This window comes from Rhagoletis pomonella, unplaced genomic scaffold, assembly GCF_013731165.1.
Source record: "Rhagoletis pomonella isolate Grant_MI unplaced genomic scaffold, Rhpom_1.0 Rhpom_scaffold_00006, whole genome shotgun sequence".
Lineage (NCBI taxonomy): Eukaryota > Metazoa > Arthropoda > Insecta > Diptera > Tephritidae > Rhagoletis > Rhagoletis pomonella.
This window is the reverse complement of record NW_023458560.1, coordinates 12,059,118-12,081,294: the sequence shown is the minus strand read 5'-3', so window position 1 is coordinate 12,081,294 and position 22,177 is coordinate 12,059,118. Positions and strand designations below refer to the sequence as shown.

The window sequence follows — 22,177 nt, the reverse complement described above, 5'->3', positions numbered from 1 at the left end:
ATCAATATATTCGCCTAACCAAGGGCCAAATATAGTAAAATTGCGTTCTTAATTCTTCTCTCTGACGTCAGGATTTTTATAAAGAACTTTGAAATTTGAAAGATATAAGTAATTCAAAAAATGATTTAAAAATTTCACTGCAATATACTAGAAACCAGAATGGGTATCAAATGAAAGAGCAAGGTTCTGTAGATTCCGTTCTTATTTTTGAAAAAATTATATGTTAAGGACTAACTATATTAGCTTAAAAAAATAAAATAGACTAAAGGGGCACTTTCAATTCCTATTCGTCCTTGTGAACCCAAACAAATTATTACCCATACTTTTGTTTTACATTGCACTGAATTTTTTTTTTTTTAAATAAATTTTGAAATTGACCTTATCTTTGAAATTATAACGAGCCCTAACCGCCAAAATAACGTAAGCGACATTTATTTCAAAATTTTCGTTTTGATTAAGAAATGCATCTAGATGCTCTAGGAATATTTCTGCATCAAAATGAAAATTTTGAAAAAATGTCGCTTACGTTATTTTGGCGGTTAGTCCTCGATAGTATTTAAAAAAAAATCATGACGTCGGAGAAATGCCCATTTAGAAATATGCAGTTAATTATGTGTAATATGAAGTAGACTTTTATAAAATAATGTAAATTTTGGATAAACAAAAGGAATATAGACAAACCTGGTAGAATTAAGGCGCTTCTTTTATTTCTGCCACTAGAATGATGAACTTCTTTCAACCAGAAAATAAATTTTTTGTACACACACTAAAGTATTATTAAATGCATATAAATTCAATTGCTGTCTGTCGTTTTGTTACTTTTGAAATAATTTTCACTTTAAATAAAAAAGTACGTTCCAAACCCATTTACTTATTATTTATTATATGGTAGGAGAACTTCTTAAACCATATTGATGCAATTTTTTCATGTTAAGTCATTGAAAAATAATAAATATTTAATCCGGGATTAGTCCCGGGATTGAACCAACGACATCCCGAAAATCCCGGGATCGCAAAAATCGAAAAAATTAACGTCCCTAGTATACATATAGGTATTTATGTGCATATGTAAAGATTCTTTTCTATTTTTGTATGTATGTATGTAAAACAAAATATAACAGCAATTACTCCGACGTCTGATTAATCAGGTTATGATTAATCAGTTTGCTGATTAATCAAATTAATTAGATTATTATTAATCAATATGTAATTAATCGGAAAAGTAATCATTTTGATTAATCAAAAATAATTATTCTTTGATTAATTAATTAATCGGCTTTCGATTAATCAGCTTGTTCAATTAATTGCACATCCCTAGTTGGTAAGCATTCAAACAACACAAAATAAATTCGCCACCTTAGAAATCAAGAAAATTATGAACAAGGTTGACAATATCGCCTAAAATTTGTGAACAACGAGCAAGTGGAAGTCCAAGCACCAACCTAGATATCTATAAATCGATTATTATCCAACTACTGCAACAAAATACGGAGTTATAAACGTATAAATCGAAGCAAGAAAGAGCTTTAGAAGGGGTGCTGAAAAACATGCATCCGTCTGTGTATTATCAAGATATAATAGATTAACACAAAGTCTTGGTCAAACAGTTACATAGAACAACTCGAAAGCCGCTACCACGTTTCATCATTGAGCTCAAACCCAGCCGTAGTTCATACACTTCACACTTTTAGTTCATTGCAATCTTGAAGTAGTAATGTTTCAATGTGTATGAACTAATGGTGGGCAGGGTAGTATATCAGGTGAAAGCTTTATGACACTTATTACAATTTTTCGAACCCCAATGACCAAAGGGAGAAATACCTCAACGTGCCAACGGCCATCGAAGGCCGGTATGCTTTAAATGCACAGGAGACCACGGATCTGTAGCTTGTAAGCGAAAGAGTAAGTCTGACGATGAGAAATGTCCTATACATATGCGATGGTAATCACCCAGCAAACTATAAAGGCTATTTTGTTTATAGAAACCTTAAAAATTCAAATGACCACAATTGAGAATAAAGGAAACCCCACTCAAAAGTGCCGCTCAGAAACAGGTAGAATCAGCAAAGTCTGCTTCCAGTAGTTACCTCTCGGGTCAACTCAACGCTCATGCTGGCTAAGGTAAACTAATTCGAATCACAATCAAGCATTACACCACGATTCCGTGGCGTTCGGACACTATACAAGCAACAAATATTATAGTTGAAGATCGAAAAGGCCAGTTAACGGTCTCCGAAATCTACAGCCCACCTAAACATACTATCAGTACTGGGGAATATGAAAGGGCTTTCAATTTCCTAGAAATAGGTTTATAGACAGAGGCGATTACAACGTAAAGCACACCTGGGGTTTTCGAATTATCACTTCAACAGGACGACAACCCTACACTGCTATCAGAAGTCTCAATTTATTTCCGCTCTCGTCCGATAAACTTATGGCGAAAAAAATGTAAAACGACTTGCAAGCAAAAGGTGGCAAAAAAATAGATACCATGAAGATAAAAAACGAATAAACAAGCTCGCAAAAGAACTGAAAGAGACTCAATAATGAACGGAACTCCCAAATCAACAACACCTGATCAGTATTGATGTATCTGCAACTACCAAATATTCTTTCTGGAATGCAGCGACCAAATTCAAGAGACCTACTCTCATGGAATCTGCAATAAGAAAGGAAAACAACGAATTGACAAAAAGGGATTTAGAAAAGGCTGACACATTTGCACGCTATCTAAAGACGGTATTCAGACCACATAACTTTTGAACCCTCACCCGAGACAATAAATAAAGTCAACGTCACCCTGTGTTGTACTTATCAAATGGACCAGCAATTGCTAAGTTTAGCCTGAAAAAACGCTCCCGGCTATGATCTCATTACCAGCCAATTGCTAAAGCAATTACCCAAAGAGTGTTTCACTTTTTACTTATTGCTGACCTCACTATTGGATTTATACCCCCACAATGAAAGGTGTCACAAATAAAATTGGTTCTCAAATCTGGAAAAAATGCTGATAAAGTAGAATCCTATCGACAAATTAGTTTACTACCTACAATCTCCAAAATCATGGAATCTCTCTTCCTTAAAAGGTTACCTCCAATCACAGAAGAGCGAAAACTCATACCCAAGCATCAATTTGGCTTCAGGAAAATACACAGCACAATTGAACAAGTCAACAGGCTTGTGGAAAATATTTACTGTCTTCGACCAAAAAAAATATTGTACTGCTGCCTTCCTTTATATTTCGCAAGCTTTTGACCGATAGATTACTTTATAAAATTTAAACTACACTCCCAATTAACTACTATATATTTATCCAGTCCTACCTTAAAAATCGCTATTTTTTCGTCAAGCAGGGTATGGAACATTCCAAACTTCATGAAAGCTTAGCAGGCGTACCCCAAATAAGCGTTATGGGCCCAATCCTATATTTACTCTACATATCGATGGCTTAGTGGAAGATCGACGTATCTTGGCAGCCAGTTCGAGAACGCCCTAATTCAGAAGTTGATTTTAAATAAAATTTTAAAATAGTTATTATAGACACAAATGGAGGGCTTATATTCTAGATTATAAGTTTTGTTCTATAAAAATTAGCCATCATCGGCCAGTAAATGAACAAAAAATTTGCAATCAACTGTCACAAATTGTCATGGTGTTCATGTATCCAACAAACTTGCAAAGTAGGGGAAGTTGAGAGCAAAGTAACAGTTCGCTTGAAGGGGAAGTTGGAAATTTTTACTGCGAAGATTTTAACTTGTAACGATTGGCTAGTACTAAAAACAGCTGATTGCGTGTTGCTGGGTGCGACAAAACCAGTAAAGTTTAATCAAAAGACAAAAGCGACTTCAATTCTCATATAAAAATTTAATGTTACCGTTAATTTCTGCGTGATCTAATGATCGGGTCTTAATCAAATTAGTATGGGGCCACCTCTAAAGCACAACCTTGGCTTTAAAAAAATAATTATAGAAAGCGGTTAACGTGGTCCAAAGTTATGCGGTAACATACATAAAAAAAATATTCCGACGTATTAATAACCTCCTTTTTTTGAAATCGGTTAATAAGCCTATTTATATATATACATAAAAATAGAAAGTACTGTTTTAATTAGGAAATTGCTTCGGAAAATAACAAATTAATCAGCTGCTTATAAAACTTGAAAACTTTTTACTGATTGAGTTTTGAATATTTTTTGCTTTAAGAGTGAATTCTTAGAGGTTCAGTTCATCGTACAGTTTCCTACATATATGTAATAATTCTATATTGGCTGAAAGCTAACTTCTCAATGTGTAAGCATTCCGAAATCAAAGCGAGACAGTCTAGTACCGCTTTTGTATATGTATTGAGTACATGAGTGGCGTTACGTTAAGTATGTTACTGGATAATTTTATACTGGAGAATACACTAACTTGTAATTTTTGCAGATTAAAATAGTTCTGTTCGTCGAGCAAAAAATTTTTACGAATTAGTACGAATTATCATGATTTTTGCCCAAATCGTGTTTGTGCAAACCAAAAAATTATCCATCACTCAAAAACTGAGAGCGCAAAGTGACCGTTCTTCTGGAGAGAAGTTGCAACTTTTTCCAATCATATGATTGTGGCACATGGTTGAATTTTTGTCGACGATAATTAGAATAAATAAGTTCGTTAAATTTAAAAATTTGTAAACACGAGTAATTTTTTATGAAAAAAGGAAGCAAATACTTGTTGCGATAATTAATTTAGTTAAATCCAATGATATGAACTGTTCTCGGCTGGAAACAATTTTATTCGCAATCGGAATGCAATTGCAACCAGACTCGATTTAAGAAACTCGACAGCTAGTAGGATGAAGAAATCGAAATGTATGCTAAAGAATGTCAGAACAACAAGAAATGTATATATGTATATCCTGTTTTTGTCTATCAGAAAGAATTTAAAAAATTCTATAAAAATGTATTATGTTTGAAATACAACCGTGGACATCAGCTGCCAGGGAAACTTGCACATTTCTGCAAATTTGCGTTCATGCAGAAATTTGCTAGTTTCCTCATGAGAGAACATTTTTCCTTACTGCCATACCTAAACAAAGGCGTCAGCGCTGTCTGGCTGTCAAAAAAATCTCTTGCCCATACAATTTGTATGAAGCATACCGAAACAACGCGGCGGCAACGCTGAGCGGTTGGAAAATCTGATTTGGACAGGGCCTTAGGTATTGAAGTTGGCTGCAGAAAACGTCGAAACTGTAATTTTTGTATTACACACAAACCAACCTATGCTTATTGTAGGTGTTATTTCTGCATTTGACGTAGCGTTGACGCTTTTGTTTGGGTATGTCTCTTCGGCGTTAACGCTAGGCGTCAGAAACCGCTCCGCCCAACGCTTTTGTTTAGTTATGGCAGTAACTCTTTGATATGTTGGGTGTTGGATAGTTCTTGATGGATTTTCGACGAACAAACCAAATATTTCCAGCAAAAAATCAACCGAACTCGTACTTGCAATATTTTATTACATATGAATAATAACAATAATAATAATAGATTGGCGCTTATACAAATGTTAGTGTTTGCCGAGCTTCTCCTCCGATTTGTGGCGTGTGCCTTGATGTTGTCACACAAAGGGGAGCATGATACAAATATTTTTATCATGGACGGCGATTGCATTTTTATGAGAAGCTGTTTTTCATGGCAGAAATGCACTCGGCTGTTTGCCATTGCCTGCCGAGGGACGACCGCTGTTAAGAAAAAACCTTTTTTCTATATTTTTTTGCGATGCTGCTTTGACCAGGGCTTCAATCCAGGCCCTGCGAAGTGGTAGCGCACACTGCTAAACACTACACCACAACGTCCGCTGCTATGTTATTGAACGCAATAACATCCCAGTAGATAATTTCAGGAGTTAAAAGCCCTTCCGAAAGGCCTTCATGAGAGTCAAGAGGCCTTCCACTCTACATTCCTTTCTCCTTTCGTTTTTGTATGGAGTGGCACAAATTGAAGGGCTTCTTCTTTCGCTACCCATGGAAGGCCTTCCAAAAGGGCTTTTATAGGAATGGCTTTACTTAAGAAGGCCTTTTTAAATTATCTTCTGGGATAGTAACATAAAAGTGTGATATATTAGGATGACGATAATAACAGCAATCCAGTGTGGTCAGAGGTGGTCTCTATTTGCCTGTGTTATAATGCACGGGGTGGAACGTAAGAAATGGTAAGGATCTGTTGATTTTTGATTCATTCCACATGCAATAGATAGTTAAGTAACAGTGCCCTCCGTCCCGTTACTTTCTTTATAACACAGGCAAATATCGGAGATTCAATTTTATTAAAGAAGATATAAAGTATTGGATAAAAGCTCTCGATATGCATAAGCCAAAATTGATCTAATCTTTGACATTTTCTTTCATTTCAGGACACTATCAGCAAGTCGAGTGACACATCTGGCGAGTTAGTGCGTGGTGTGGTTCAGGATTCAACCGCTTTTGATAAACCCAAAAGTGGCTCACGACTCTCGGAGCGCGCCAAAAAGAAGTCTTGGTACAACGTACTCTATCCGAATTACAAATCGCGTGCGGAAGATTTCAAAAAGTTATTCAAGGAAGTTCCAAGCGACGAACGGCTTATTGTTGGTAAGCATAATATAGCACTTTTCACCGATCGGGCAATCAGGCTATAAGTTCTTGGAATTTTTTCACATTCTAGATTATTCGTGTGCTCTGCAGCGTGATATACTCGTTCAGGGACGATTGTATGTCTCACAGAATTATGTTTGTTTTCATGCTAATATCTTTCGTTGGGAAACATATTTAACTATCCGCTGGAAGGATGTCACCTCAATAACAAAAGAGAAAACCGCACTTGTCATACCCAATGCCATTTCCATATGTACTGCTAAGGAGAAATACTTCTTTGCAACATTCACAACAAGGGACAAAGCGTTTTTGATGCTCTTTCGAGTATGGCAAAATACGTTGATGAACAAGCCGATGCCCCCACAGGAAATATGGCAATGGGTGCATAATTGCTATGGTGATGAACTCGGTTTAACCACAGACGATGAAGATTACATTGATCCGACTAGTTTGCCAGTAGAAAGTGAAGGTGATATTGATTTTGCATCAGCACTAGAAGACACAAATTCGATTGTTAGCAGCAACTACAGCACAGCTAACTCAGTTACACAAATTGCCAGCAATAGCGGTGGCAATAGCTCCAGCACAAGCAGCGCTGGCGGTTGTAAACCCAGAACAAAATCATCATATTTCTTCAGTTCGAATAAATCGGTTGTGAACTCTTCGACGACCACGTCGACAAGCGGTTCTGATAATAAAACAAGTGATAATAACGGTGAGCGTGATTCAAAGAACACAATGAATGCAAAGGAATTGACACTGACCTCAGTGAAGCTGGAAGAAGAGACAGGCAAGAGCAAAATCGCGAACAGTTCTGCCAATGAAAGTGGCAGTGGTGGGGGTGGGGTTAGTGCGTCCAGTAGAGAAACAAAAAGCTCCACACTTAAGGCAGTCACACACGAGGCAAAGCGCAAAGTGAACAAAAGCACACGAGAACGTGATGAGGCAGCAAGCAATAATCAAACAAATCTGCCAACAGATGCCTCGTGTTCTAGTGACTCTGAGGATAACAAAGCACCGTAAGTTTGACAACTTTGATGTCGTGAATTCACAATTGTACTAAGCATAAATGTTTCTTGTTACAGATTTGTTGCTACTGCTGAGTGCACATCAGCACATGAAGGCCGTCAATTAGTACACACAATACTTCCCATTAATGTAGATACGCTGTTCAACATGCTTTTCTCCAAGTCTAAATTCGTGGCAGATTTCCATGCTATGCGTAAAACTGAAAATATGTCTTTCGGCGAGTGGGTAACCACCGATGAGGGCAAGAAGACACGCACCTTAGGCTTGACTGTGCAACTATTAGCTTCCGTAGGTCCAAAAGTATCAAAGGTAAAGAAAAAATAGAATTCGTGGCAGAGTAGAGAAGCGTTTGAGCTACACTTATCAATTCAACTACTCTTTCGCGGCTTGTTTAATTTTAAATATATTTCCCCGTTTGCAGGTGACTGAGACGCAAGAAATGCGTGAATGTAGCAAACCAGGCGAACTGTATTCCATAGATGTAAATAGTGTTAATGCTGGCATTCCATATGCTGATAGCTTTAGTGTATTAATTCATTACTGCTTAGTAAGGTAAGTGCGTGTGCCTTTTTTAAGAGATTTCTACAATACAAAAATTATCGTACTTCTACAGAACCGTTGATGACCACACAATGCTGTCTGTGCACGCTCAAATTAAATACAAGAAATCTATTTGGGGTGTCGTGAAAGGCTTCATAGAGAAGAATACATGGGCTGGCATGGAAGAATACTTCGGCGCAATGCTCCAAGCTTTGCAAAATGAAACTTGCATTCCACCCTCCAAGGCAAAAGGACGTCGTCCACGTCGCGGTAAGCACAACAAACTAATCAACACGAATACTACTGTCACTCTCCACAACAAAAATGATCAATGTTCGTATAATCCAACTACGGTTTCTACTTTTGATACCACAACTTTTTTTGTCACTGCCATTGCCAATACCACTGCCAATGCTTCTACTTCTAACGCTTCCACTCCAACTGCAAATCTCACGTGCAACACAAAGTTCTCCTCTAGCACTGCTAACACCACCATCACTAACAATTGTAATCGACAATGTGACAATACTCATCATCACCGCCACTTCCATTTTACTAATTGTGTTGAACGTGTTGGTATTGATCATCAACACCTGCAGCACTCCGATAATCACCTTAAGAGTAATAATCTACACCTGCACGCCTGTCAGCATCATCAAGAACCTTGCTTTGATAATCATATAGGCAAGCTTAAAAAGCACCAGCAGCAACATAGCCCACTTCATAACATTATACAAGTATATGAGGAATTTGTCGTGCAATCGAATAGCAAGGAAGGTATAATGAAGTGCGCCTAGTAGACTATCACTATTACATGAACCCGTTCCGTTGCATGTTGACTAGTTTTTATAACCATTATTCCTCCCGGTATCCTCTTAACACATGCTCTAATTCGGTTAACCATACACATTTTTCTGTTTAGTCTTATACTTGTGGCGACTGCATTTAGCATTTAGATGTTGTTAGTCATAATGTTAAAAAGCGTTTTATCATCCGGCCCATACTTCATTTGCAAAATTTGTCCTCTTCGAGCATCTAGCAAGTACACTTAATACGATATGATGTTATACCATGGTATACTATGGTGTATTCTATCATTCTTGATGCTGTACGACTCAATGTCTCATACACATACTTCTGAATGTATTCATACTCAATCAAAAATCGTCAGATATCGCCCATCGTATGCTTGCATGTTTATTTGTTTATTTTCTTCTATCCAAGGCATATTTAATAAGGTAGAAGTGACAACTAGCTCGAACTCTCTTGTAGCAAGTTATAATGTCAAAAAACTGTAAACAAACAAATTAACCTTTTGAGGTGCGAGTGATATGTTTGCTACAAACTAGCATCAATTGAAACGCATCAGCATAAATACATACATATGTATGCACGTATACTAATTTTAAGAATTCCTTCAATATTACCTTCAAAGAATTTTAATTGCATTTCCATCTTATATACACATAAATATGTATACATATAGACAGAAACGAATACCTCATATAGGAAAACACGTAAATAAAATGAAAGAAATGTTTTATGGAACTGTTTTAAACATTTTTTTTATTCGCCCAATGTTTTTGCGCGTTTAGTTTCTTATTTAAATATTTAATTCTAAAAAACATCCGGCACTTATAAAAAAGTGATTTAATGTTTTCTTCTAAATTTATATGAAGACTTAACTCTAACAATTTGTTGATAGTTTTTTAACTGCCCTTTAGTGAAAATTTTTTCAAGGGAGGCTTGTAAAGACAGCCGCTATAGTGTCTTCCATTGTCTTAATTTTTTCATTAAGAAGGTATATTTCCGTTTTGAAACTACATTGTATGGAATCATTGCATTGAATAAATGTACACATACATACGTATGTATATCAGTATAAATCTAGGTCCTGACGTGCGTAATTTTGTGAGAAACTATTTATTTCTTGCAGTTTGGGTCTCAGTTTGCGTCTGCGCATCAACAGATCATATCGTCACTTCTGAACTTTCGTGTACTTAGGAACTGCACCTTGGTATAAAGGCATGCGCTTAAAGATATTTGCCTGCAATGGGCAAGTAATAAAATCATTCGCGTTGAAATGGTTTTCACAGACACGGGAAGAATCTTCCAATTGAACACCGCAGCCGTTTTCCGAACGAAGCTGTTCTAACTTTGCAACTAGGAGCTTTAAAGTACAACGCCACTTTAACTTCTTGGCTCTTGCCACACACAGCGCACCGCTCCTAGTTCCAACTCCTTTTATTTTTGTATACAGTGACGAACAAAAGTATTTGCACAGTGAGTTTTTCGCAATATATGCAAAGTTTTCTATGCTAATTTATTTTCGGTAATTTTTTATAAAAATATAGTTCATTTTACACCAGAAAACGTAATAATAAAATCTCTAAACTTTGTGTAAAACTCAGGAAAATTCATTAAATTTGCACAGTAATTTGCAACTTTTTATTCAGATTTTTTAGAAAAATTCTAAGTATGCAGTTTTATAGTCCATTAAATTTTAGTATGAGAAAATGCAATTTTTTTAGTGGAAGGTGTTGCTCATTTTCTCCATACAAAAAATAATTGTCGAATTACTTTGTATGGAAGAACTTGCGTGAAAAAAAATTACCAAAAATCAATGCGATTTTCTAGAGAGTTCAAACTTGCACTTTGTTATACTAAATTTGAATGGGCTATGAACTTCATGCTTAGAATTTTTTAAAAGATCTGAATAAAAAGTATGCAAATTTAATGCATTTTCCTGAGTTTTGCACAAAGTTTAGAAATTTTATTATTATGTTTTCTGGTGTAGAATGAACAATATTTTTATAAAAAATTATCGAAAATAAATGAGAATAAGAAACTTTGCATATATTGCGAAAAATTCACTGTGCCAATACTTCTGTTCGGCACTGTACATATGTATCTATAAATGGATGTGGTCGAAAAACCAAAAAATTCACACAATTCAAAACTATCTCACAGCATGCAATCAAATTTTTAATGAAAAATAGAATATGCCAACTTGAAAAGGGTTAAATGTTATTTATCATTTGACATTATAGCCGGTGTTCAAAAGAGAGAAATGTCAAAATCACTTCTACCTTATTAAATATGCCTTGCTTCCATCCGTTCCTTATCATTTCCTTACTCTCTCTCTCTCTTTCCCTTAAGGTACTTCGACTCAAGTTCGGCCGATAACAGAAGATGTGCCCGAAGCACAAAAGAAAACAGAACCCCTCGAAGTGTCAGTGGCCACCAATCGCCGTCAGGTTCCCCGTCTTACAGCTGCTGTAGCACAACAGCCAGCGAGCGACACTGAACCGCAAAACAAACACAAATGGCTATCAGTGTTTGTCATTTGTCTGTTGTGTTTCTTGATCGCTTTAAATGTGATACTCCTGCTTAAGCTTTGGTCGTTAGAGGAGCGTATCGATGATAATATAAGCAGTCGAGCGCGTCTGCCTAATTTGGCCGCGTTGAAGTAAGTATAAAGTCATCGGGTTTATTAATCGCAAAAAAGGTAATTTTCTATTCCCATCACAGAGAATTGCCCAATTCGAATCAAGAATGGATGGAATTGCTGCGCCAACAGGAGATTCTACATGAGGCTGAGTTAAAGAAATGGCACAAAGTACTGCAAACTGCCATTGAATTGTTAAAAAAGGTGAGCGTCGTGTGTGAGTTCATACACAAAAGTGACAAACTAACACAACAAATCGAACAAATACATGAGGAGCTATAGCTTTAAACTGATTTAGGCAATACTAAAACGCAAAAGTCTGTGCAAATGGTTTGCACATTTATTACTAATTTTAGAAAACAAAAATATTATGCAACTTATATAAAATTTTGTAGTCTAGCAGCTAAAGGCAAGCTAATAATTGAACGCTGTGCTTTTAAGTAAATTTTCATAGGCGCTGCTCGCCGAAAGAAATTTAATTCAATTATGAGAATCTCAAAAAAAAAAAGCACTGATACATATATGTATGTTAATTTCACTATTTATAATGCCTAAATGCGTAGATATACAGTTGTTTTAGCAAGTATTTGAGCTAAGATAGAATAGAAGTTGGCTATGTATTTATATTGTAGTGGATTCTATTAAGATAAGGAAGTGATATTTGCCTCTAATTCTAATTGGGACAGTTCTTCATTTGAATGGGATGTTGCTGTTTGTGAAAAATACGTGTACGGCAGAACCATTCGGTAGTAGCAGGTTAGTTTTAAAAGTCTGTGAGCCATCATGAAGATGCCAGAAGTTATGCTTAGAAATGATGTGGGAATTTATACCACGACACGACGTGGACCTAGCGTTTCAGACGCTAAAAATTAAGACATTTTGAAAACCTGACCTTAAGCTCTTTATCTGTAACATAAGTATACACAGGTCAGAATCAAAAGTCAATTTTCCACATTTGATTTTTTCCTAAAGAAAATGGCTAAACCTTCGTAACCATCGAATCTATTCAATCAAATTTGTTAAAATTTGTTAGGTTTCTACATATGTATGGATGTGTGTTCATTAGAACTTAAAATTTTGTTTAAGCAAGGCGCCGTCAAATTCATTTTTTTTTAAGTAAAAGTAAAAAGGATACAAAAGTCTGTTAACAGCTGTAAGCCTTCTCTTACATTCAGCCAATAGCATTTTTATTTTAACCTGTTCAATTCATTGAATCGTATTTATTTATTTTTTGTGTTTTGGATTAGTGGCCAGTTCCTAAGAGTTAGGACCGCATACTCCAGGTTGTTCCTCCGTGTATGTTATCTTCTGACTGGTGTAGTTGGACTTCAGAATGTATTACGAGTTAAAGGAAGGTGACGGTGGGGACACATTAGACGACTTGTTGAAACGCTTGCACTGGGCGTGCCGAAGTTGCTTGAAACGCTTGTAGTTTAGGTGCGGCTTATGTTAGCCTTGTATGCGGCGGAATAACACGCCAGCGAGCGGATTGAAAAGGTTTGAGCGAGGTGGAGACGGTATAAATAGTAAATACATGAAACGAATGTACTAGTTACAACACCAGTACTATAAATATACATAAGTGGGTTTTAAACAAAAATTACAGTAAACATAAAAATGAAAAGGCGATCTTGGCTTTTTGTAAAAAGTTAATCAGTTGAGTTATCTTGGCTAGATTTTTGTCACGAAAAATTGCCTCAAAGCTGTTATGTGTTTGGAAAATATCGTATCCGGATCTGACATTCGAGTGCCGCCTGCAGTGGAAAGTCTGATGGACGTATCCATCAACTTGACCACACGAGCAGCGATTTGACCGATAGGCCTGAATTTTGAACAGGTAGTTCTTGTCATAGGTATGGCCTGTTAGTATCCGATTCAAGGTTTTAATATTGGAAGGGGACAGTGAAAGTTTTTTGAACCATGCGGTATCTCTTCTCGTGGGGAAGATAGTAGCATATAAGTTAGGATGATCATTTGCATATGCCAGGAAACCAGCATACCATTTGTTATACAATGTTTCTTTTATCTGCTTGATAGCTTCGTCGGTAGTTTATAAGTAGTTTTTACAACTGCTACTGTCAATTGCCTTTTTGGCAATACTGTCAGCCCTTTCATTCCCCGGAATACCTTTGTGACTGGGTATCCATGCAATATGGATACTGTCGAAAGCAGCTGCGTGGATTTTTCGTAGGATTCTACTAGCAATGCTGTTGAGTGAGTTAGGGTTTTTAAGGGTTTGGCACGACACAAGGCTGTCTGTAAATATTACTAATTTGCGGTAGTTATTATTGGAGGCGATATTAATTGCCTCTTCAATGGCCAAGAGTTCCCCAAAGGCTGTGGACGACTTAAAGGGTAGGTGGAATGCAGTGTCATAGTTGTAATTGTATATGCCACACCCAGTCTTGCTGTCAGAGAGCGATGCATCGGTGAACATGACGTTAAAACTCCTCTCCTTGTAATTGTTGAGCATCCTAGAGAAGTGAGCATTGGCACATTCAGCAGTCATTGTGGCCTTGAGGCTAGGGAAAGCGCTGTCGATTATTTCACAGTTGGTGGAGGTGGGATGATATCCCACAGGTTCAAGCCGGTCGAAAATTTGTCTGAATTTGTTATATGTGAAGGAGTAACTGGAGTTCCCAAGGGGGCTGGATCTAACCGAATCAACTATGGGGTCATTAACCGCAAACATTTTAGCCAGTTCTTTCGCGGTAAGCCATATTGACCTCTCTGCAGGAGGCAGTTCATTGGCCAGTGCATACATGGTGGGAATAGGGGTAGAGGGCGTTAAACCTAAGCATCTTCTGAGAAATTTGTTTTGTAGAGTGAGTATTTTTTTGGAGGCAGATTTGGCACCATTTGCAGCAGTGGTGTATCCATACTCAATTTTAGACCTAACTAGACTTTTGTATATGTTCATGGCTTTCTGCGGATGGAGACCCGATTTGACATTTGTTAGGAGTTGAAAAACTTAATATTGTTGGAAGTTGCCTCTATGGTAGATTTATAGTGACTACTCATGGTCAGAGAGCTGTTTATTATTCTGCCCAGTGCTTTAATTTCATTAACTTGTTGTAATCTAGTCTGGCCTATAGTGACATTAATTTCCATTTTTGGTCCTCTGCTAACATGCATGACTTTAGTTTTGCTTGGGTTGAAACTTAGTTGTAGTTGGCTGCAGATTTCAATGAAGCTGTCTAGTTTTACCAGGAGGTTGCTGTTACCCTCAGGGGATACAAAGAAAAAGTCATCAGCGAACTGGTATATTTGTATATTGGAGTCGGATAGATTGTGTAGCCATTTTGTATAAATGTTAAAGAGGATTGGTGACAGTACACTTTCTTGCGGTAGCCCATTGCTGATTTCGACCGTACTGTTTCCTAGTTTTAAAGTCCTGCTAGCCAAAAAATGTATTATCCAGTCAGTATAGAGTTTCTCAACTTTCAGGTCTACAAGAATTTGTTGAGGGGTATGAATGTTGACGCAATTATACGCGTTCGATACATCTGTGGAGCACAAAATTACCTCCTTTCTGTTACCTCTAAGAACCCCAATTTGGTGTAGCATGTGATTAATGCACATCGCTGTCGACTTGTTCTTTCTGTACGCAAAGGTGTTATTTGGTAGGATGCAGTTCGACTCCACAAATTCGTATAGTCTTTCTTTAATAACACTATTTACTATTTTTAACATAACTGAGATGAGCGATATGGGTCTAAAATTCTCTATTTGAGTGAGGTCTTTGTTCCTTTTGGGTATAGGCACAATCCTAATTACGCGCCAGTTGGGGGGGAATTTGGTTGGACAACAAAATGTCATTGATGGAGGTTTTGAACGTGTTTAGAGTGAAGTCAGACAGTGACCTCAGCATGCTATAAGAAATGTTATCAGCGCCCGCCGCTGTGTCTTTTTTCTTATTAAGTATGAAGTTGATCTCGTCACATGTAATCGCAAGGTTAGGACTTGGCTGCGTAGGGCAGTTTATTTCTGTCACCGCTACCTGAGTCGGGATTTGTTCTTTAAGCATGTTAAGGTAGTCCTGGTTATACTCCTCATTCCAGACCCCCTTACTAGTTTGACTGTGATCGCCACGTAACGTCTTGACAAATTTCCACGCTTTTTTCCCTAGACTGGAGTTTATTTGGTCAATTTTATTGTTGAAATTCTTCTTTTTGGCATCTTTAACAACTTTTTTCCAGGACTTCCGTTGTTCAAGCAGATTTTCGAAGTTGTTGGGGCTGGGCCATTGTTTGGCCTTTTGGAGCGCAATCCGGAAGAATCTATACGCTTTATCGACTTCCTTATTCCACCAGGGTTTGGGGGTTCGATTTCCACTTGTCACGTAAGTGGCTCTTTTGATCTCTTCTTGCAATTTGCTTTCAAAGTCATGTATGTTGGATTCACATACCAATTCTTTAAGGGATTCACATAACTTTTTCTTGGCTAAAAACTTAGTAACATTTTTGCTTCAGTCCTTGATCTCAATGGAGATGGGAAAGTGATGACTACCCCCAATCCTGGTGGAATCAACACTCCAGTCGCATGACAAGCCGCAATTGCTGAAGGCCAGATCAAGCACTGAGCCATTTTCCGACCGAATATCCATTTTATACGTATAGTCCCCACCATTTAAGCATCGAAAAGATGACTGCTGTATGTGTCTGATGAGGTGCCTGCCTCTACTTGAGTCAACTCTATCGCCCCATTGGGTTGATCTGGCATTAAAGTCACCTACTAAGAAGATATTTCTATGTGCCTCTAAAAAATTTAAATTCCTGGTTATTTCATTATTGAAATCATTTATATTGATTCTGGGTGGAAAATATAGGTTGCAAATTGTAATGTTCGGGTTAAGGTTTTTGGTTTGGATTATCAAAACATCATACTCGGAGTTATAGGCGAGTTTTTTAAAAATAACGTCATGCATAGCTTGATGGCTATGGCTACACCACCATACCCATCGCTACGACATTTTTTGATTAGACTATAGTTTAGAATTTTTCTATGATGGGTGGTGTTGGACAGAAAAGTTTGAGATTTCTATCCCATCCCTTTGATTTAAAATACGTTCAAATTGGTTTTTTACTGATTGGATGTCATTAAAGGTTTGCGTGTCTCTATTTTCGATAGACAGTCTTTTGATCATTTCGGCCATTAGCCGCTCAATTTCTGTCACTATGCCCTTTTGGTATTCCGGGGAATTGTACACCGAATTTATCAGCGCAGAGGGTCTACGGGGTGCTCTGCTAAGGGGTTTGGTTTCTTTGTGTGTTTTTTGGTCACATAGCTATATGATTTCTTAGTAAAATTTTTGTTTATATGCATGTCCTTGTCAACCACCTCACTTGAGTTACTGTTAAGATGTGGAAAGCTGGTCTCATCAGAATCTAATAAGTCAAAGCGATTACTCGTCTTGGGGTAATATTGGTCCAAGACCTCTTTGCGGGACATTTTTTTAACTGTTTTAATACGATTTATCATTTGTTCTTTCTCCCATTGGGGGCAGATATTCTCGTCTTTGGCAGTATGCCCAGTTATACCGCACAATATGCATGATTTATCTATCACTACAGTCTGCACCCTTACACTCTGGGTTGCCGCACTTCAAACATCTTGCCTTACTTTTACACGAGAGTTTGGTGTGCCCTAGCCTTCCGCAGTTGTCGCACTGCCTCAGGGAGGGTACGAAGTATTCAACAGTAAGTTTGGTGTAGTTATAAACAATGGTCTTTGGGATTTCATTACCTTCAAACCCAATTTTTAAAGTAGTAGTGGGGACATAAGTGCTATTAGCTTCATCTTTGCGCGTAAAGCGCCTAACGGATGCTATTGGAATATTACTAATTGCTTCCTTGGCAATCTCCTGCTCACTAAAACACGTGGGTACACCCCTGATTACCCCGTAGCTCTCGAGTGCTGTCCGAGGAACGAACGCCCTTAAACCACGCTTCACAATACGTGTATCGAATAAAAAGGTGTTTGCAGAGTACGTGCTTGTAAAAGTCACCTTGTAGAGTGACCTGCCAACCGCATGGATGAGATCCATATCCCTAAATCTCAAGTCTTTGATTTGGCTGAAAAGCTCTAGATCTGTTGTCAATTTTTTATTATTCATAACTGTACTGGCCGAAGAGTCAACCAGCACAAAAATTTCACCGCGAAAATGCTGCGGGTAGGAGACTACACCACTATCTTGCTTATTGTCGCGCTCTTTTTGCGTATTAGCACTAACGGTATTTGATACCACTGAACCTTCACTGCCTACTGACTCTAACCTCAAATCACAGTCCATTGTCGTATCATTATTATTTGAATTATTACCTGCTAAGGAGTCCTCACAGATTTTTACAAGACCATCATTGGACAGCTCGTAAAAGCCAGTGACATCCTCGCTTTCAATTATTTTAGCTTTTTTGGATGTGCCGCTAGTGGCATTTTTAACAAAAGACGCCACCGACTTTCGTGTCGGCGACGCCATTTTGCTAGAGTGTGCCTCAAACGGCAGCTTCTTTTTCTTTTTTGCCGGCAACCTGAGGCAATCTTTTTTCCCTCAATCTAAGAAAAATGTGACAATTGAAACTTAGCCAGGACCACTCACCTGAGTTTGTTAGCACTAATTATATTTTCGCGACGACCGAGTTAATTTAATTATAGAAATAAAGTTTATAAGTTAGCGCGGCCCACACAAAAAGCCTTTGTCTTAGAACACTTGAAAAATTTTCACAAGCACAAAACGTGGGATAACTGCGAACTATAAGCGAACAGACGCGACCATACCACACCCGCTCGTGACCAAAATCCGAATGACTCGTATTTAAAACCAATGAGATATTCAGTTATGGTGCTGCCAAGCTTAATCAGCTTATGCAAGAAAATAAATAATCCATTCAACATACAATAAATAATTTAAACATATGATTGGGCCAAGTTCGTATTGAAATTGTTTACAACAAACAATATTTAAATATCTCAAAAGCATCAGTTGAACACAATATCACATGTTTCTTGAATCTTTTAGGACTGCAATTTGGTGATGAATCTGGTTTACACACGAGGACACTGATCTGTTACTTCTATAGGCAAACGTCGACGCAGCAAAATAATTATTATTTTCCAAGAAGTTGTAAAAACTTTCCTTAAGACAACCATTTATTACTTTCATAAGAACAGCAATTAGCGCAATAGTTTTAAAGTTTTTATAATCAGTTAGGTCCCCTTTCGGGAATAGGCAAAAACTTGATAGCTTTCCAATTCAATTTGATCTGATTAGAGAAAAAAATATCAGTAAAGGCTTTTAATAATCCTGTATAAGATTTTGTCAGCACATGTAGCAGAATAATTTTTTCTTTTTAGCAAGTAAATCATTAACCTCATCATGATTGCTAGCTCGCAATCAAATTCCTCTACTTCGTTAATAGGCAGATGATTACTGTCACTAGGGACCTGCGAGTTAAGCATCTCAAGGGATTTTCATTGTTATCAGAACATCAATCAGAACTTCTCTCTTCGCAAAGAGCGACTTAACACATCCCCCCAGAATTAAGGTTATACATTTTCCTGTCAAAACTCTATATTTGCCTTTATATTTTTTTTTAATTTTTACGCTGTAATATGAGGTAGTCAAAACTACTAGGAAAAGGATATTGTTTGGTTTTTTTTTAAAACAATAGCACAGGCCGACAGAATTTGACCAAATCTTAGAACCAGAAACCGTATATACTTTTCCGAAGATTTCCGGTACGCTAAATTGGAATCTGCACTCAGAATTTCTCTGTTGCCTCCGGTTCAAATAATATCCTAACCTAAATCTGAAAAAATATCGGGTTTTGCCAATATTTGAGGTTATGTAGCATCACAGAAAATTACGTGTTCCCAAAGCCATTGACGGCACCTTAAAGTATAACCCTTACACTTCAAAATGTCGTTGAGTTTGTTAAAATATCGTTTATTCTTGTCGAGAAACTGTATTATGTACTTTTCAGTTATGTATACCTGGTATATTTGTATGTAATGGATAAAAAGTATACATAACTGAAAAGTTCAAAATACAGTTTCTCGACGAGAATAAAATATATTAGGTGCGTATAGTAACAAATAGTGAGTACTAATTTTTACTGGAACCTGGAAATGTTTACTGGAAAATTGTATAATAACCCAAAAAATGTGCAAGAGGGCACTGAATCGAGACCGTAATAACACGGGAGAGCTGTAAATTCTTGCTAGTGAATTTTTTATTAGCCGAAATCAGCTAGCAGAAAAAGAAGAATAAATGTCAAAAGCTGCCATTTGTTGAGTTGGTTAAGCATAAACAAAAGTAAAATGAATGGAAATCAAAATATTAACGATGTACTGGATTGTGTAAGTGCTTGTGTGTAAAACAAAGAGTTTAAAACTGATTTATAAATAGTAAAATGTAACCATGTAGAATTTCAAAACAGTGCAACAACTATTCACTTGCAATTTTTTACTAGTTTTGTGTTCAATAACTTTTTCTGCTAGTTTTCTATTCTCAATTTCACGCTCTGTTTTGCTTTTAAGCTCTCGCTGCAATTTTTCACTGGAGAAATTACTATGCACACCTATTATGACAAACACAACGGCATTTTAAAGTGTGATGCCGTGTTGATTCACAACTTTGAAGAGAGCTGAGTTGTAAGTTGTAAATTGATATTGTGGGACACAACTCAACTCAACTTTCAAATCGTAGTTGTCTGGCACCAGCATCCTCGGGCCCATCGGTAAAACATAAAGGCGGATCTCCATAGCATGCGTATACATATGCGTGCGTTTGACAGAAAAATTGATCATAGAAATTTTTATGGCAGCATCTACATAGCAATGCCTGAAAATGTAAGCAAATTGTATGTTTTTTTACTTCTAAGCGTAAATATTAAACGCTTGCATACGGATACGTACATATGCTATGGAATTGTACAGAATTTCCGACCTTTTCAATGGCTGCAGTCAACTGAAAACTGTGAACGGCAATAACAATAAATGGTTGAGTTGTCTACAAATTGAGTTGTGAACCATAATAGGAGTCGAAATCTTTAGTTCCTTGTTTGATGTATTTTTGACTGAATTTTGGTCATGCCTTGTCAAATTCGGTTCGGAGGCAAACCAGTTTCGGCGTTGTGCCATTTCAGTGTCGTTTTTTAATTTAACTTTTCAGAATTATACTAAACAAATAAGCCAAATTAGTCAAAATAACAATATTGCAATAACATCAACAAACATTAGAATACGTCTTACAAATTATACACTCATATACATATGTACTGAAAAAATAAACCAACAACACAGATGCGTTCCTTAACTCATTCGGCTTCAATTAAATTTAGCAGGTGGCTGGTGGAGAATCAATTCATTTTTTCATACAAAGATGAGGTGCAGACATTCCGGCTTTTTTCACTGCACCATTTTTTTAAACTGTTGCCCGCCATAGCATTTTGTTTTTAAAGGCTGATTCACATACAACTTTCTTCGCTTTGCTTGATAGTTCTTTGCTTTGACATATAAGATCGGTGTAGGCATATGCATGAGTATGCTCACATAAAAAACGTTTGAAGCAAAGCGAAGCAAAACAAAGCAAAACAAAGCAAAATCTTGGGCAACTCTCAACTTTTGCCCGCTTTGACAATCAGCTGTCTCTATGTATCTTTTCTCGTGCGCTTGCATTTGCATTTAATGACAAAAATAGGGTAAATAGGAATTTTTATTGCTTTAATTAATGCATATTATTATATTGTTATCTATTTTACAGAGAAAATATATGGAGGAAAAGGAGAACGAAAAAAGCTGTCAAAGCGTTTATTGTAGCATACCTTCTGCGTTTCACGCTTTGTTGTCAAAGTTTGAACTGTCAAGCAAAGCGAGGAAAGTTATATGTGAATGGCCCTTAAGAGTTTGTTTAGTTTTGGAAATGCAATTGCGGGACAACCCGTTATTAATACGGCAGAAAATAAAAACATGTTTGAAAAATAATTATTTATACTTAAATACTATTCTTTATTAAAGTGATAATTTACACGTTAAAACATATTTATTAAAACAAGTTTCAAAACATCCATCGGGGCATAGTGCCGGCTTATCAAAATAATTTTTGCATTGCAAGCTTGCTTCTTCCTGCTTCCAATTTTAAGACAATACTTGCATCTCTTTTGAAAACTTTTTATTTTTTACTTGAACCCCGATACTGTGGAGGGAAGGAAACTTTTTCCAGGAAGTGATAAAGGCTCATATCTATTGAACAGGATGCGCTTTGTATTTTTGTTGACGTCCACTGGATGTTACGAAATTAACAATATCCTTGCCTTCAGCTACATTTGCTGGTAGATGTAGCAAACTTAATACTAGAGTTCACTCTTTGATGCGAAATTGCGAAAGGCAAAAATGAGCGCTTTGTTTTGTAGAAAAGCGAGAACCGTCTTGTAACTTTGGATGCGAAATTTCAAACAGTTTAGCCACAGCGCGGTCTCAAATATTTGTTGCTCTTCGTTTGTGCTGTCGCTTTAACTGCCGAAGCGATGTACGAACAGCACAGCACGGTTTTTT

General features: G+C 37.0%; 1 protein-coding gene across 3 annotated transcripts in view; it reads left to right on the top strand.

Annotated features, from left to right (window-relative positions):
• Positions 1-20,935, top strand: part of LOC118740414 (protein Aster-B-like) — a 47,685-nt gene extending 26,750 nt beyond the window's left edge. For 2 of the 3 annotated variants that reach the window (XM_036471938.1, XM_036471936.1), the window contains 7 exons: positions 6,387-6,603; positions 6,677-7,625; positions 7,692-7,944; positions 8,057-8,187; positions 8,249-8,445; positions 11,335-11,644; positions 11,707-12,635. In XM_036471938.1, coding sequence (XP_036327831.1) covers positions 6,387-6,603; positions 6,677-7,625; positions 7,692-7,944; positions 8,057-8,187; positions 8,249-8,445; positions 11,335-11,644; positions 11,707-11,905 — 2,256 coding nt within the window. In that variant the 3' untranslated portion in view covers positions 11,906-12,635. Of the gene's footprint in view, positions 1-6,386; positions 6,604-6,676; positions 7,626-7,691; positions 7,945-8,056; positions 8,188-8,248; positions 8,446-11,334; positions 11,645-11,706; positions 12,636-18,641 lie in introns of those variants that run through there. The other variant, XM_036471937.1, reaches the window with a different exon arrangement.
• Positions 20,936-22,177: the final 1,242 nt, after the last annotated feature.